The 17615-nt window shown below is 36.4% G+C and overlaps 3 protein-coding genes across 6 annotated transcripts; 2 read left to right on the forward strand and 1 right to left on the reverse strand.

Annotated features, from left to right (window-relative positions):
- Window positions 1-1577: 1577 nt before the first annotated feature.
- On the reverse strand, window positions 1578-2847 carry LOC110730735. Its single transcript, XM_021910555.1, has 2 exons — window positions 2673-2847; window positions 1578-2362 (listed from the first exon to the last, which is right to left on the reverse strand). Exons 1-2 carry the CDS (start codon window positions 2845-2847, stop codon window positions 1578-1580), a joined length of 960 nt encoding a protein of 319 aa, XP_021766247.1.
- Window positions 2848-4167: 1320 nt separating this feature from the next.
- LOC110730706 (BTB/POZ domain-containing protein NPY2-like) lies at window positions 4168-12037 on the forward strand. 4 transcript variants are annotated; one of them, XM_021910530.1, is made up of 7 exons: window positions 4168-5319; window positions 5445-5511; window positions 6192-6226; window positions 6879-7035; window positions 8471-8540; window positions 9223-10401; window positions 11249-12037. In XM_021910530.1, exons 4-7 carry the CDS (start codon window positions 6974-6976, stop codon window positions 11804-11806), a joined length of 1869 nt encoding a protein of 622 aa, XP_021766222.1. In that variant the 5' UTR covers window positions 4168-5319; window positions 5445-5511; window positions 6192-6226; window positions 6879-6973; the 3' UTR covers window positions 11807-12037. The 4 variants fall into 4 exon arrangements, with proteins under 4 accessions (XP_021766222.1, XP_021766219.1, XP_021766221.1 ...); XM_021910527.1 differs by having other exon boundaries at window positions 5459-5511; window positions 6192-7035; XM_021910529.1 differs by lacking the exon at window positions 5445-5511.
- An 851-nt stretch (window positions 12038-12888) lies between these two features.
- LOC110730736 lies at window positions 12889-16835 on the forward strand. Its single transcript, XM_021910556.1, has 8 exons — window positions 12889-13402; window positions 13532-13875; window positions 13970-14048; window positions 14167-14779; window positions 14864-15043; window positions 15163-15624; window positions 15777-15996; window positions 16188-16835. The coding sequence occupies exons 1-8, from the start codon at window positions 12889-12891 to the stop codon at window positions 16833-16835; spliced, it is 3060 nt and encodes a 1019-aa protein (XP_021766248.1).
- Window positions 16836-17615: the final 780 nt, after the last annotated feature.

A 17615-nucleotide genomic window follows, 5' to 3' on the forward strand; every position in this document is an offset into this window, starting at 1 on the left:
AATCGGAGGTATCACCGCCACACTCAACAACCTATCAAGTGTTAAGGATTACAAAAATCCCAATAATTACAACCCAATAAATCTAAGTGAGCTATTTGTACAACTTTATAATACCGTTATAGCATACTAATCGATCACTTGAGCTCCATTTAGCTACGATCACTTGATCAAACCTGTTTATACAAAATTGACTGCTCACCATTAAGGACAAATTCCAAAATAGATCGTCGCAGGGCTACCATAAGAAAAAGACATGGCCGCAAACACAAGTAGCACAACAAAACAATACACACACGTCAGCAAAAAGCTGAGTAATCATCACATATCAGAATACAAAGAATAATATAATAATTAAAATTACTAGATCAATTAAACAATGTAGTTCAGAACTACATTACACATTGTACTCTGAAAAAAAAAATAACCTTTATCAACTCAACCTCGAATAATAATACAATCCTTCACTCAATTAACTCGTAACCAATAAGTGTGTCACGCTCTTTGTTTTATACCTAACCTTGGACATGGGTATTCAAATAACAAACCAACAAGTATAAAAACTTGAATACTCTCAATAACCAGAAAAGCACCTTAAACTAGACCACACGGGCCAATTTCCATTGTAGGGGACCATATAAAAAAAAATAATAAAGATTGTGCCTCATTCTTAACTCATGATTATCATCCGCTTACCAACATGCCAAGGAATAGGGTATACAACGTTGAGCCTCAAACCAAGTACAAAATAATAATTCCTCAACCTTTTGATCTCATACATTGATCAAATAATAATTCACAAATTAATTTATAATATCTCAACAATGGCACGGTTCCCAAATAACATAACAATTCGATTCATAAATATCTCAACTCTTAGGAAAATAAAACTAATACCCAAATATAATCAACTCACAACTCAAAAATAATACTCTGCATTAATAACTCTAAAACCTCGATAAAACAATACTCCCTATAGAAACAACATTAAAACCCTAAAAATAATTACACAATCAATATATACAACAAAAATAATATGATAATCAAATCAAATCAAATCTTACAATATCATAATAATTAATCATATATAAAAGGAGTACCATTAATAAATCATATCACACATAATAATACAAAATATCAAACATGTCCAAAGTTTCGTGTGATTACCTTTCCGGAACAATTAAACAAATATTATAGCAAAGTATTGCACTAACTTTCGACTCCTGACTTGCGATTCACGCCGACATAATACGTGAGGCTTGGATACTTACGGGAGAAATAATTGATAAAGTTTGGTGGAAGAATCATGAGAATAATCAAAAGGCTCAAGGTTTATTAAGAGAATAACTTGGCTTGTTTGATTATAAAGCGTAAGGTCTGCTATTTCAACATAGAGAAACAAACGGCAAAAAGGATTAAGGTTAATAATGTTATTATGAGATAATTATAATAGGGTTTAAGACTTTCCAAACTCTAAATTAAAAATATGAGATTAAGAAAGTTTTTTAATAAATAAAAATAAACTATTTTTTATTTATAAAATATATTATATAAAATCATAAAATATTCGGGTATTACATCTAGGTTGCTAGGAAATGATTGATACTGTAATGACTTAAAGACCTAAATAAGCCTAAATCCAGCACATTCAAGTCTGGTGACTGTGCTGGTTGTAAAACAAGCTGAATGATAAACCCATTTGTTGTTGCTGCGGCAATGAACTCTTCATCTTTAGGTATCTCATGTGGTCTTGCATTATCCCATTGAATTGTGACATTTTTTGCTAGACTTTCTGGCCATTTAAAAATAATTGCTGGTATGACCTTTGTGAGCAACATCTCCCTAATCACCTCTCTGTTCACATTTTGGAGTGCCTTGGTCACCAAGGTTCCTGCAGGTCTGTTTTTGCTTGATTTCTTAGCTCTTTCCTTCACTATGAATGGGAATACGCCATACTTCCCATCATGTAGTAATGCCCCATTTCTGTCATACAAAGGCTTTCTAATAACTGCCATGAACATTGCCTTAACTTTGAATCTTCTTGATTGTTGTGCCCTATATGGCTCTTCTTCACTTGGAAGGAGATAAAATCTCCTCTTGTGAGGTTTGAGATAGAACCATTTCTCATCTATGTCGATGACATGGTTCATGTCATCAAAAGTGGGGTCCTTATTTGTTGTGATTGGATTTATGTGTGACATGACCCATTTTAGTCTTGCAACTTTGTGGTTTGATGTGAGTGCTGGCTTGTTACTACTTGTGTGTGTTCTTAGCCTGTCTTTTTTCTTCAAATTGTGAAGAGTAACATGATAAATCCTCAGAGCAGCTGCATAACTTCTTTCTGTCTGCCTAAGATGCAGAGGCACTGATTGAAAGAATTCATCAGAGAATTTCCTTAGTTTAGGACTAGTTTTACCAAACTTTTTTTTATCTTGACATCAATCATATTATCTTATTCCAACTGCTTTTTTATGTCAGTGAAAACCCTTGTAATTGTTGACTTGTGAACACTAAATTGGAAGGACAATTGATGCTTGTAACCTCTCGGTACAATGCCATTTTGCATCTTAATTAACATTGCATCAATAATTCCCTATTCTTTTGCAAAGTAAGTTGTTTTAGACTTGAAACTTCAGCTCAATTTTCTTGCATTTGTTGGTTTTGATCTTGTATACCATGTTGCCCAATATCTTCATTTTCTTCTTCTTGCATTGCTTCATTTTCTGAATCATAATCCTCCATGCCATGGTCTTGCATGTCTTCTTGGTAGTCATAGTAAAGTTCTGCCAATTCTTCCTCACTTATCAATTGATCAACATCGAAAAACACACCTTCATCCATTTCTTCCATGTCTGCTGTTTTGATTTTTTTTTTGTTTGTTTTCGGATCAGGGTTAGGCAAACAGGGCTGGCTTTAGCCTTTTTTTTTTTGTGGAGAAGGAGCTGCCCTGTTGGTTTTTGTGGATGGTGAAGGTCTCAAGCCAATGAAGCTTCTCAGTTGTAAAGATGTGCAACACTAATTGTAGCTAGGGGATTTTTTTTTGTGGGTATTAATGGGCTAATTAAGTGTATTTAGTGCTATCTTTTGGAAAACGTTGTTATCTTTTGAAAATACTCATGGTTTGTAAATTTACGATGAACATTGAATGCTAGGAGCTAATGGAGGTTGGTTTTTATATGCCTCTTTAATAAAGAATATATATATTTTTTATAGGGGGAAATGAAGAATGTTTGATGTTATTCATGTTAAAACAAAGTGAGGAAAAAAAAAAGCTAGATGATTGTTTTTTTTAAAAAAAAAAAAAAATTAAAAGTCCCAATATTTCCAACTTTTTAAAATTTTGGTGAAAATTTGAGAGGGAAAATAAAGTCCCTCCTTTCTTGTCAGATTTTTCCATTAAAATGCAAGGTGTATCCTACATTTTCTCTCCTAAATAATTAATCACTTTCCTTAACTTTCTCTAATCTGTGCCCCTTAACTTTTGTATCGTGAACCGCAAACCCTCTCAAAATTGCAGAAAAACATTTAAGGAGGCAATATATTTTTTGTGCTACCTCTATTTCATATTATTTGTAACGATTTGACATAAAGTAGAGAAGAATAATGTATAATCATTGTAGTCTAATAATATAAAATGGAGGTAGTATATAGGATGCAGGATGATAATCTTGTATTTTCCCATCAATTGACCTTCATATTGTATATTTTCGGTCTAAAGTCCGGTCCTGCTTGATAGTTTTGAACTACGTCTGAGCAAAACTACCCGAAAAATCGAAAACCTAAAAAACCGATCCGTAACCGTTCCGAAAATTAGGGTAACCGATCCGATAACCATAACAGTTCGGGTACCCGTTCCAATAATTTGTTATCGGGTATGGTTATGGGTATCATTTTAAAATTAACGCTTACCCGATCCGGTTCGATAAGCATATTTTTTTTTTGCTTTTTTTTCCCTACTTAAATCTATTAATATAAATCTAAACTTTTACTTTACTTCATAATATCAATGATTAGTAATATTATTAATAATTTGGTCAAGATAATATGGTATTGTTTTTAATTAGTTGTAAATTATATCATAATAACTACATAATTAAGGGGACGTTTGGTTCGCACGGGGTAATCGGAATGGAATTAACAAAGGGAAAGGAGAAGAATGGAATGAAAATACCTAAAATTTGTCATGTTGTTTGTTTTAAAAACAAAGGGAAACAATCCCACTACTCCCACCACCACACAACCACCAAAGTCATTAGCTTTCAGCCACCAAACCGGTCAACACACCTCCTCCACCGTTCGCCGCCATCCGCCAGCCTTCCCCCGTCCCTCGTCGATCCAGCAGATGTCAACCCTACCCCGACCTCCTTAGCCTAGAAAACTCTAGATTCTAATATCACTACTCACTCCCCGTGAAACCCGTCGGCCGACCCTCCCCCACCCTCGAAACCCTAGTGCCTAGGGTTTCGATGGTGGGGGAGGGTCGGTCGGCCGTTTAACGGTGAAGGAGATGTGTATTTTAGGTTTTTCGATGGTGGGTTTCGATAGTGAGGAAGACCGACGAGGGGAGGGGAGGGGAGGTGCGACGAGGGGAAGGGAGGGTAGTTGCGGCGAAGGGTGGGGTAGGTGTGGGGAGGGGAGAGGATGGGGCAGCAAAGGTCGTGGAAATCGGGGAAGGTCGAGGTGGAAATCGGGGAAGGTCGTGGAAATCGGGGTAGAGGAAGGTCGTGGATGGGACGACGAAGGTCGGGGAAGCGGCGGCGAAGGTCGGGGAAGGGGCGGCGCATGTCGGTGGATCCGTGGAGGTGCGACTGGGTGGTGGAGGTAAGGTATAAGGGTGGTGGCTAGTGTAGGTGTGGTGGTGGAGGGGTGGCTAGGGAAAGGGAATGGAAAAGTACGTCTAGGGGAGTGGGGAATGGAGTTGGAAGGATTTGGGGTAATAGAGGGGGAAAAGGAATGAAAAAAAGTGCATAACAAACAACAACAAAGGGAATCGAGCCAGTTGATTCTCCTTCCCTTTGTTGATTACCCCCAACCAAACAGCCCCTAAGTTTAATTATCATTATTGGATATCTTATTGGGTACCCGATAACCGATCCGAAAATCCGGGTACCCGAACTTATCGGTTATGGGTATCACTTTTAGTGATTTTGGTTATCAAGTACCCAAACTGTTAGTACGGTACCCGTCCCATGCTCACCCCTATTTTGAACACCCTTACGCCTTAGTAATGAACAATACTCCGTATTTATGATCCGTCGTGCTCCTATACAACTTCCTAGTTCACTGATATGTGACCACCCTGCCAATATAGCATTTGTAGTGGTGAGTAAAGCATTTAACTTGATCATTCATGCACATGCTCCTTATAATTTGAGGTTTACTTTGATTTTACTATGTTATTTGATTTGAGAAATTTAATTAAAATGTTTGCTTCACTATTACTCTAGCTTCTGTGTTTCAGGGTTCTTTGTGTTTCCTAATAAATTTCCGCAATTTCTGCAACATATAGCATACGTACGTTTGTTCTTTGAATTTACAATTCGCCATATTTTGTTCGTAGCTTCAAATTAATTTACTTCAATGCATCTTTTTATTTATTTATTTTATTTAAATGTAGTTCTTTTGTAAAATTCTTCAATTTCCAATTGCTAAATTTTTAAAATGTTTGACAATAGTATTCAATTTTCTTGGGTTTTGTTGGGGTTTACATGGAGAGTTGCTTTTGGGTTTTGTTCTATTTTATTTTATTTGGTCAAAAGTTTTAAATTTAAGTTATAATCTACAAAAATTGTAGCTTTATTAGAAGATATTTTTATTTGACCCCATTTGATACATAATTGTTAGATCATGAATTATAATGAATTAATTTATTTTTATATAATGGTCACACATTTTATTCAAATTATTTGATTTTAATTCAACCCATATGATTTGATGGAAATTTGGTTAATTAAAGCAGATTTGTTTGTGATTCATCTGAGTAGATTCTCATGGGATTCTTCAGATTTCCCTTAATTGAAGTTCTTTGTTGGCAGTTAATGTTGATTGTAAAAATCCCATATAAAATAAGTTATTGCATTGCTGTAATCTTCTTAGTCAGATTGTATTATTTTAAAGTACAATAGATGCTTTGTGTCTAGTACTTGTATTATTTTGGTGTTATCCTGAACTGATACCCAGATGCTGTTTTTCAGTTGCAGATTTTCGCGGCTTCGTTGGTGTAGTAACGGTAAACTTAGTTATTGTTTAATAATACGTGGCGAAATTATTGGTTTTGATTAAATTGCATTTGATTAATGGAGTTGGAACTTGAAGTATTTTGATTTTTGATGAGTATGTTGAATGTCTTGGTTGTGTGGATCTTTAAAATGGTTTAAAATAAGGAGAACAAAGAGCGAAAAGTGAGACATTAAAGGAAAGAATTATTAAGAAATTGAGCAGAGAAGGTGGTGTGAGTTAGGGAGTCAGATGCTTGTGGGTGTCACTGACTGTAAGAATTATTTTAGTGTTATGAATCTGTTGTTTATGTCTCCTTACTTAACTTTGTTTGCCCGGGGTTCATGGGGTTTGCCGCCGCCCAGGGAAACAGGCACTTCTTAGGTTCTCTTGTCATACAAGAGAGTCCTTTATTAAAAGTTACTCGATCTCATTTCGTTCTCTCTCTTTCCCATTCACCATTCTGGCTTAGTTTCCGCCAAGATTCGTTCTTGCTGGCTGCATATGTCCTCTCCCTTGAGATCTTTCCAAATTATCTTGAAACTAAACCTTTCTGTTAAATCTAGTTATTTGGTCCCACTCCCTGGGGAGATTAAATGTTCCATTTTCAGGAAATTTTTCTTGATTCGTGTATATGTTGCATGATTGCATACACATTTGTATAGTCTGGGAATTGATGTCCTCGGATCGATTAGTTTTCTATAGAAGATACAGCACCTTTGTGTAAAAGTAACGATAGTCCAGATCTTTACCGACCAAGATGAAGTTTATGAAACTTGGATCAAAGCCAGATACATTTCAAAGTGAAGATAAGCATGTCAGGTTAGATCTTACAGCCTAGTAGTGATATTGGTCATGATAGTAGTATTGGTGCTGTGTTCAGTTTTTATTTTTTGCTGTTTTTGGGGTAATTTATGTTCGATTTCGTTAATCGGTGTTTGTGCAATTTGTCTGACTTGCCAAGTTAAGATTAATTCTTATGATGGGAACTTCCCACCGTTTTGGACAATTTGATCATTTTAGGTGGTTGTATATTCACTTGAAAATATCCCTAGTCAAAAGTTGGGTATTTTAATTTCATCATATTGACAGTGATTTGTGTGCTGCCTTTCCACTGATCCAGACAGATTAAGCTATTTTAGTCTGTTAATTCATCTTCTGCTAGGAGAGAGAGATTTTGATTTTTGGCGATTTTAGGATCATTTCTGGTTCACCTATTTGGAGTAAACAGAGCCTTAAGGTTCTGTAGTAAGTTCTTCCCTTAAATCTTTAAAGAAAGAGATTAGGAGCATATGGCATCTAGAGAGAAATTTCAACAACTTTATTTGAAACTTTCTTAAGTTTGGATCGAAAATAAGAATAGAATTTGTTTTGGATGGAGAGAAGCAAGAAAAAACTGCTTGAATCAATCATCATTTTTATTTATAATAAACAATATATGATTGCATTGGCGAGTAATAGATATCTTGCATTCTAGCATATGAATTTGTTGGCTACTTGCGATTAAATGTTTATATATTATATGTGTTTCAATCTTTCTTTACTTTCAGTATATAAACTTGATAATGAGATAACCTATAATAGTCACTTCAACATAGGTTACTGTCATTATTTGAAGATCCCTAAGCTTTATTGGCCTTCACACCTAAATTGCTTATTTTTTCTGCTCATAAGAAGTTGATTATTCTATAAATTAAATCATCCTTCAAAATATCATTAAGGTCACATCAGCCCAAGCATTAAATTTACTGGTTTCTGATCCAATATTTGTTATCACTTCTTTTTAAATTTATTGGACTAATATCATTCGGAAAAAGGTGAACTATGGGCATGTCTTTCTTTGTCAGGCACCCACTCCGATCTCTCAAGTTATTGTTATGGACCAGTCAACTAGTTGAATAATTTCTGAATAACAGAAAATTTGATGTGTCTGCTTTGAAGTTTAATATTGCCTACTTGCATATACAAATTCGAATCACTAGCATGCATGTGGAAAGGCTTTGGTTTATTGTTCTAATTCAGATTTATGGAGTGGATGCTATGTCATATTAATTGATTTGTCTAGTGAAATAAAATAATTGGGTTCATGGTTTCTTTTGGGTTTATTAGCAGCAGTCTAATTTGGTTAAATGGGCAAATTTAAAGTAGCAGTGTTAACCTATTTGATTTTAGCTATAATTTTTCTCTGCTTGATTTTTTTATTTTATGGAGTTGACTTGGTTATTTATATCAATACATGTGTTTATGGCATGTGTAGGTATGTGGCAACAGAGCTGTCTACTGACATTGTTGTCAATGTTGGAGATGTGAAGTTTTATCTGCACAAGGTACGACTATCAAGATAAAATGGTGCTTTTCTCTGAGAATTTCAGCTCTTAGTTGTTTGTCATCAGATGAAAGGCGATCATGTTATTGTTCTGTTATTTTTTTTTTTTAATCTTTGCATTTGCGATAGTTTTTGTTCTTGCATTTCCCATTGCTACATGGCCTCGACAATTATATTATTTAATGGACTAAGTTGAACCTCCTATACCTAGGATGTTTGGGCTTCACCTTACTTATTGAAATATAGCATGGGCATGACAGGAATGTTTTCTTAGTCTTATGTTTGAATAAAAAACAAAATTGTGCTAAAAAGCACCAAAGGATTAGAGCCAATCCTGCATAACTCGTGGAATGCGCAAATCAAGTACATAACACTTCAGCTATACCGAGGTGGTTGTCTTCAATGCCTCAGGGTTTCGAAAACTCAAAAGATTACTCTGGTTCGGTAAACTTATTCAATCACCAACCCGGTGAAAAGTTGTAAGATACCATTTAAATGGATGCTAAAAGAACTTATAAATTGCTCAGTTTATCTATTCTCCAAATAGAAAATTAAATGAAATAATTAAGAAAAGAACGAAGAATTTCTTCCATTGAATTTATGTCATCAATTCACTGGACAATGACATATAACATAAAGTTTTCCCACAAATACTCATAGCTTCCTTGTATTTTTTTTTACAGTTCCCTCTCCTCTCCAAGAGTTCTCAGTTGCAAAAGTTGGTTTCAACAGCAAATGAACAGAGTAATGATGAAGTAACTATCACAGACATTCCAGGAGGGCCTGCTGCGTTTGAAATTTGTGCCAAGTTCTGTTATGGAATGGTGGTTACCTTAAATGCTCACAATGTTGTTGCTGCTCGTTGTGCGGCTGAGTACTTGGGTATGCATGAAACTATGGAGAAAGGCAACCTTGCATACAAAATTGATGCCTTCCTGAACTCTATCATCTTTCGCAGCTGGAAGGATTCTATCATAGTTCTGCAGACAACTATGTATTTGCTCCCATGGTCTGAGGATCTGAAGTTGATTAGTCACTGTGTTGAGGCTATTGCTTCCAGAGCAGTTATTGACACTTCCAAGGTGGATTGGTCCTACACATACAACCGGAAAAAGCTTCCAGAGGAAAATGGAAGTGAATCAAATTGGAATGGTGCAATGAACTATAAAGTGGTGCCAAACGATTGGTGGGTTGAGGACTTGTGCGAGCTTGAGGTTGAGTTATATAAAAGAGTTCTAGTTAGTATCAATAACAAAGGCATTGTTTGTGGTGAAGTGATTGGAGAAGCTCTAAAAGCTTATGTGTATCGACAATTGCCTGGTCTCGTCAAGGGTGTGACTAGGTCTAGTGATTTGATAAATTATCGATCCACTGTTGATACAATCATTTTTCTCCTACCTGATGAGAAAGGTTGTGTGTCGTGTAGCTTTTTGCTGAAATTGCTAAAAGCAGCCATACTAGTAGACTCTAGTGAAGTGTTGAAGAAAGAGTTGATCAAGAAAATCGGACACCAACTAGAGCAGGCCTCTGTCAGTGATCTTTTAATCAGAGCACCAGAAGGTGATTCTTTGATGTATGATGTTGACATTGTACTGAACATAGTACATGAGTTTTTCATCCGAGATCAATATTCTGAAATTGAAACACTAGAGGCAGATGAGGCTCAGGAATTTAAAAAACCTGGAATTTTGTCTGAAGCATCAAAACTAATGGTCGCCAAGTTGATTGATGGATACCTTACTGAAATAGCAAGGGATCGGAATCTGCCCGTGTCAAAGTTTGTTGAACTCACAGAGATGGTATCTACAATTTCCAGGCCTGGACACGATGGGCTATATCGTGCAATTGACATGTATCTCAAGGTAATTAATCTATATATTTAATATGCATCATTGTCAAAAATTCTTGGTTAATGCATTTCTTGTCTTTGCCTGAGTACTCAAAGTGTATTGGTGTGTGAAATTTTATGCAATAGTTCATTGCATTGATGCTATAGTGGCATAAAATAATTAATAAAAACTACAATTGCTCTGTAATTTAATAATGATAATAATCAAAAAAAGACACTACAATTATTTGGTGTAAAGATTAAGAAAATGGGTGATGGAAAAGTAAGAGTGAGTTATATAAATAGAAATTAAGTCCAAGTTTGATTGAAATGTTAGTGTGTAAATAATTTGAGACAACAAATAACGACAAATCTTTAAAAAAAAAAAAAAAAAAAAAAAAAAAAAAAAAAAAAAAAAAAAAAGATGAAGGGAGTGGATTTTTGCACATTGCTATTGCAAGTTTGCAACTGCTGTACTAGGATTCAATATCATCTCAAATTACAGTTCTTGATTTAAATTTTTTTTTTTTTGAGGAGGTTCTTGATTTAAATTTGTTACAACATAACTTGCACATTTTTTCTACATTTCAAATCCTTAATCCTGCTTGTCATAGGCTTTATTTTTACTCCAGGTTATTTTTTATAGTAGTTCTGTTGAGATTATACGTCCATTCTTCCTATACTGGTCAAAGTAGAAACTTATGTTGGGATAATTCTTATTTTAGATGATAATGGTTTCTTCAACTGGATAGAAGAATTCAGAAGAAAACTTTGTATTATAATAGATTTTAGGGGGTGAGTTGTAAGGAAAGAAATTTGAGACCCATTTTTTCTCCTCTCTGCGGTAACTTAGAAGTATCTTATTCTGTCTGTAAATGCAGGAACACCCTGAGATCAATAAGAGTGAGAGGAAGAAGATATGTAGATACATGGACTGCAAGAAGTTATCAGTCGATGCATGCATGCACGCAGTGCAAAATGAAAGGCTCCCAATGAGGGTGATTGTGCAGGTGCTTTTCTTTGAGCAGGTTCGTGCTGCAGCTACATCTGGGACCAGCACACCTGACCTGCCAAAGAGCATCAGAGACTTGAACAGTGGGTCCATGAGGAGCTCAAGGTCAACACCTAATGCAGATGAAGATTGGGACGCAGTGGCTACAGCTGAGGAATTGAAGGCCTTAAAGGGTGAGTTAGCTGCTTTGAAGTTGGAGAGGAAGAGAAGTGAGAAATTCATAGAAGGTAGACCTAGTGTTGACAAGACTGCCCTTCATAAAGTAAAGGGATTGCTCATGTCGAAGAAGATATTTTCAAAGCTTTTGTCGAACAAACATGCTAATGCTGATACAAGCGGCTCAGATTCATCAGAAACTCCCAGTACTGCAAATCCCGAATATGCAAAATCTACATCTTCTGCTAACCGAAGGATTTCAGTTTCTTAGTACATTATTGAATTATAGTTGTCTCGTTGTAAGTCTCATGAGTTCTGATCCCCCCCTCTTCTTTTGTTGTAACCCTTTCGGTTTTCTTTTGAACACATTAGATGCCTAGGATTAGTATTTTCTGCGCTTTCGAGTAAAAAGGTAATCTGCACTGCTGTAGAATGGGGAGTATTGGAGATACAACAATGATATATTAATAATTATAAATGGACAAAATGTCTATAATTTAACTTAACAAAATTACTGATTAACATTGATGATTGATCATTCAATAAATTTGTTATCTTCGATCCGTTTTACAATCCTGCATTTGAGAGCAGTATTCTTATGATAATTTCAAGCGATGTTTAACAATTTAGCATAGTTGTAGTGATATAGGTGAAATAAGGAAGAGAAACAAAGTTGTTATTTATGGCGGGAAATTCTGTTATTTTCATATTATCTCTATTTTTGTCTTTTTGTGCTTAGTTCAATTACAGTTGTATTAGGGGGAATCTTTCTGTTAGTCATGCTTTATTAGTGACCTTGGGTTGTAATTAGAAATTATGAAAAGAAATTACAACTTCTCTCTCCCTCTGTCTCTCTCTATTCTGTTATCTTCTTCTTCTTCTTCTTCTTCTTCTTCTTCTTCCTTCTTCTTCCTTTTGTTAACTGTTCGATTGAATTCTAGAGCTAAATCTTAGCTCCATTTGAGTATAAGGTCTTGTGCCTTATCAGTGGTATCAGAGCACGCTGCGCTGCACTCAAACCATTCTGGCACCTACGATGACAACTCGGGTAACTAGAATGGAAGCTCAACTAGCTGCAATGGAGAGAAGGCTGGAGTCTCAATCATCAACATCAACTCAGTTAGCTCAGCAATTTGAAGAGATGATGAAAATGATGTAGAAACTTCAGGAGAATGTAGCAGCAATTCCAAATTTTGAAGATCGATCCAGGGCACAAAAATTGGGGTATAATCCTAAACTTGAGTTCCCTAAATTTGATGGTAGTAACCCTAGGACTGGATTAAAAAATGATGTGAATACTTTGATTTATGTAAAATACCAGCTGATCAGAAAGTGGATCTGGCTTCTCTGAATATGACTGGTAAAGCAAGAAATTGGATCTCAAGCTATCTTGCTAACAGATCTAATGTAGACTGGAGTGATTTTGTAATGGATGTAAGTGCTAGATTCAAGGATGAAAGGAGGATGAATGTGGTTGAGGAATTCAATAGATTGCAACAGACTGACAACATTGAATCATATGTTGATGAGTCTGAGAACCTGAAATCAATTATGATTCAGAACAGCCTTTGTCTGCCTGAGAACTACTTGCTGGAAAACTTTATTGGGGGACTTAAACCCGGAATAAGACCTTTTGTGAGAGCCTTTAAACCTCAGAATGAAACCATGGAATATGCCAGGTTGCAGGATGAAACCATCTTAGCTAACACCCTCAAAACCATGAAAACAAACACTACATACACTAAACCCTACCAAAACAACAAACAACCTCCCTTACTTCCTACTCCACCAACACCACCCTTAACCTTAGCCAAAACAACCCTTACACCATACCAAAAACCTAAGTATGTTCCTGCAGATGTGAGAGGTGAGAAGATAGCTAAGGGACTGTGTTATTATTGTGATGCCCCTTATGATAGGAATCACAAGTGCCAGTTTAAAGAACCCCGACTCTTCACTATTGAGATTCCTTGACTAGATGAATTGGATAAAGCAGTGGTGGAATTGGAGGAACAGGACATGGAAGAGCATACTGATCCTAGAATTTCTTTGTGTGCATTGTCTTGGGGGCATAGCTTTCATACTATGAGAGTGAAGGCTATGGTAGGGAATATACCTTTACATACCTTGATTGACTCAGGAAGCACACATAATTTTCTAGATATTCACATTGCTGAAATATTAGGATGTAAAACTGAAACCATTGAAGGACAACCAGTGATGATGGCTGATGGGAATAGGCTGGTTTGCCAATCTGTCTGCAGACAGTTTTCTTGGACCATGGGAAAGCATGAATACATGACTGATGTCATGTTAATTCCCCTGGGCAGTTGTGATATGGTACTGGGAGTTCAGTGGCTGAGTACTTTGGGATCCATTTCTTGGGATTTCAAACAGCTGACTATGAAATTTCATATGAATGGTGATGAGTTAGAGCTCAGGGGTATCTAATCAAGAGGCTGAAGGTGCTAACAACCGAACCCTCTCCGAAACTGCTAGATGGAGCAGCTCAGGTTTGCTTAATGCAAGCCATTGATCTGTCAGGCCCCTCAACTCACTCTTGCTTGATGCAAGTGAGTGGCAGTGAAGATAATCACTTAGAATTGCAACAATTATTTCAACATTTTGCAGGGTTTTTTAAGGAGCCTGAGGAATTACCACCCAGTAGAGAATTGTTTGACCATAGAATTCACTTGGAGAAAGGGGCAGGAACTGTGAACATCAGACCCTATAGATATCCTTTAAAACAAAATGACATCATAGAGAAACTGGTGCAGGAAATGCTTGACAGAGGCATTATACAAACAAGCACAAGTCCCTTTGCTTCACCAGTGGTGCTTGTTGGAAAGAAGGATGTCAATTGGAGACTTTGTGTTGATTACAGGGAGCTGAACAAAAGAACAGTAAAGAACAAATTTCCAATTCCAGTATTGGAAGAACTAATTGATGAGCTATCTGGAGCAATAATTTTCAGCAAACTGGACTTGAGAGCAGGCTATCATCAACTCAAAATTCACCTAAATGATGTGTTTAAAACTGCTTTTAAAACTCATGAGGGTCATTATGAGTTTTTAGTCATGCCATTTGGCCTTACCAATTCTCCTTCTTCATTCCAAAGCTGGATGAATGCTGTGTTCAAACCCTTGTTAAGAAAATGTGTGTTGGTGTTCTTTGATGATATCTTGGTGTATAGTAGAAGCTTGGAAGAGCACTGGAAACATTTAGAAGAAGTATTCACCATAATGTCTCAGCATTCTCTTTATGCAAAAGAGAGTAAGTGCCCTTTTGTTACTTCAAAGGTTGAATAGTTAGGGCATTTTATTTCTAGAGCTGGGGTTGAGACTGACCCAAGTAAGATTGCTACTGTCAGTTCATGGCCTGTTCCATCTTCTGTGAAAGACTTGAGAAGCTTTCTTGGTCTAGCTGGGTATTACAGGAAGTTCATCAAAGGGTATGCAATCATTAGCAAACCTTTAACTGATTTTCTTAAGAAGGGTGCTTTTGAATGGTCTGATTCAGCTCAAGTTGCCTTTGAAAATTTGAAACAAGCTCTGGTCTCTGCACCTGTACTAGCTCTTCCAGATTTCTCTAAATAATTTTTTGTTGAGACTGATGCTTTAAAAACAGGCATTGGTGCTGTGTTAATGCAGAATGGACACCTTTGGCTTTCATCAGTAGGTCTCTGGGATCTAAGTGGCAGAAATTATCTGTTTATGAAAAAGAACTCTTAGCTATGGTGTTTGCAGTTCAAAAGTGGGAACAATACCTAACTGGATCCCATTTTTTGGTCAAGACAGACCAGAAGAGCTTAAAGTGGTTATTACAGCAAAAGATCTCTACCCCATTCCAACAGTTTTGGTTGTCCAAACTGATGGGGTTTGACTATGAGATACAGTTCAGAGTAGGGAAGGAGAACACTGTATTTGATGCTCTATCTAGAGTTACAGGGGCTGAAATCTTGCTCTGTGCTATTACTGTAGTAGATTCTAACTTGGTACAATGCATCACAGACAGTTACCAGTTAGATGATAACACTATGGTGATTCTGACCAAACTCAGTCAAGGAGAAGTTGTCCCTGGGTTTTCCTTGTAAGTTGCTTTGCTGAGAAAACATGGCAAAATTGTGGTGGGACCTGATGAAAACCTCAGAAAGAAGTTAATAAGTTAGCAGCATGCTTCCTTAGAGGCAGGGCATTCTAGAAGGGATCACACTCTCAAAAGGTTGCAAGCCAGTTTGTCAGGAAATGTAAAGTTTGTCAAGTCTCTAAATATGATACAGCTGCAAAACCAGGAGCTTTACAACCTTTACCAATTCCAGAACAAATATGGACTGATATTTCAATGGATTTCATCACTGGACTTCCAATGTCCATGTCTAGAAATGTGATCTTTTTTATTGTTGATAGACTGAGTAAATATGCCCACTTCATGTATTTGAAACATCCTTTTACTTCAGCTGATGTAGCTTAAGCTTACTTAGACAATGTCTTCAAACTCCTTGGATGGCCAAAAAGCATTGTAAGTGACAGGGACTCAGTCTTTCTAAGCCAATTCTGGAAAGGACTTTTTTCCTTGTATGGCACAGAATTCTTACTATCATCAGCTTATCATCCTGAGACTGATGGGCTAAGGTAGTGAATCGTTGCCTGCAGACTTATTTGAGGTGTGTTACCTGTGAAAGACCAGCTGAGTGGTGTAAGTACCTTCCTGTAGCTGAGTGGTGGTACAACACCCACTTTCATACTGCTGCAGGAATGATACCATATGAGGCAGTGTACTGCCAGCCTCCACCAGTTCATCTTCCCTACTTGCGTGGTGAATCTAACAATGAGGTGGTGGACAGGAGTATGCAGAAGAGGGAAGAAGTGATTAAACTCCTGAGAGAAAATCTAACCAAGGCTCAACACAGAATGAAGCTTCAGGCTGATAAAAAGAGGTCAGAAAGGAGTTTTATGGTGAATGATTGGGTTTGGCTAAAGTTGCAAAATTACAGGCAACAGTCTGTGCAGTATAAGGGTTGCAATAAACTTGCTTCAAGATACTTTGATTCTTTTCAGGTCACTGATGTCATTGGTAAAGTGGTTTACAGGCTAAAACTTCCTAGTTCTGCCAGAATTCACAATGTATTTCATGTCTCACAACTTAAGGCATTTCGTGGGGATCTTCCAGCTGCTGCAATTATCCCTGATATATCTGATAACTCGAGTTCTCCTCCCTTATTACCATTAGCTGTGCTGGAGAAGCGCTCATTTCAATTAGCTGGTACCAAGCACTCAGATTCTGGTTCAGTGGCAGGGTAAGCCTAGACATGAAGCTACTTGGATTGAGAAATCTGAATTTCTAGCTCAATTCCCTGGGTCAGCTCATCTCTTGCCTTGAGGACAAGTCTTTTAAAGGGGGAGGGTATGATATAGGTGTAATAAGGAAGAGAAACAAAGTTGTTATTTTTGGCGGGAAATTATGTTATTTTCATATTATCTCCATTTTTGTCTTTTTGTGCTTAGTTCAATTACAGCTGTATTAGGGGGAATCTTTCTGTTAGTCATGCTTTATTAGTGACCTTGGGTTGTAATTAGAAATTATGAAAAGAAATTACAACTTCTCTCTCTAAAACTTCCCTTCTCTCTCCCTCTGTCTCTCTCTATTCTGTTAGCTTCTTCTTCTTCCTTCTGTTAACTGGTCGATTGAATTCTAGAGCTAAATCTTAGCTCCATTTGAGTATAAGGTCTTCTGCCTTATCACGTAGCTAGATGTTTAGTTTATGTAGAGTTAATCTTGAGGAGGATTAATATATCACAATAACCTAATTCTATATTGTTTTCGTAGTAATGTATGAAATATTTGAATATTAGAAGATTGATAATATATTTATGTTGAAAGAATGTGTTCATTTATATATGAATGTATATTGATTCTAAAGGTTATTAAGTTGAAACGCTTCATGTATTACACTTTGATTACCTGTTATTAGATTATTCTTTATTTATATATTCACAATTTCACCTTTTTATGATTATTATAACTTGTTGATGATTAGAGATATGTAATTGGCAAACTTGGAAGTGTTTCATGTGTAACTA

This window comes from Chenopodium quinoa, unplaced genomic scaffold (assembly GCF_001683475.1).
Source record: "Chenopodium quinoa cultivar QQ74 unplaced genomic scaffold, ASM168347v1, whole genome shotgun sequence".
Classification (NCBI taxonomy): domain Eukaryota; kingdom Viridiplantae; phylum Streptophyta; class Magnoliopsida; order Caryophyllales; family Amaranthaceae; genus Chenopodium; species Chenopodium quinoa.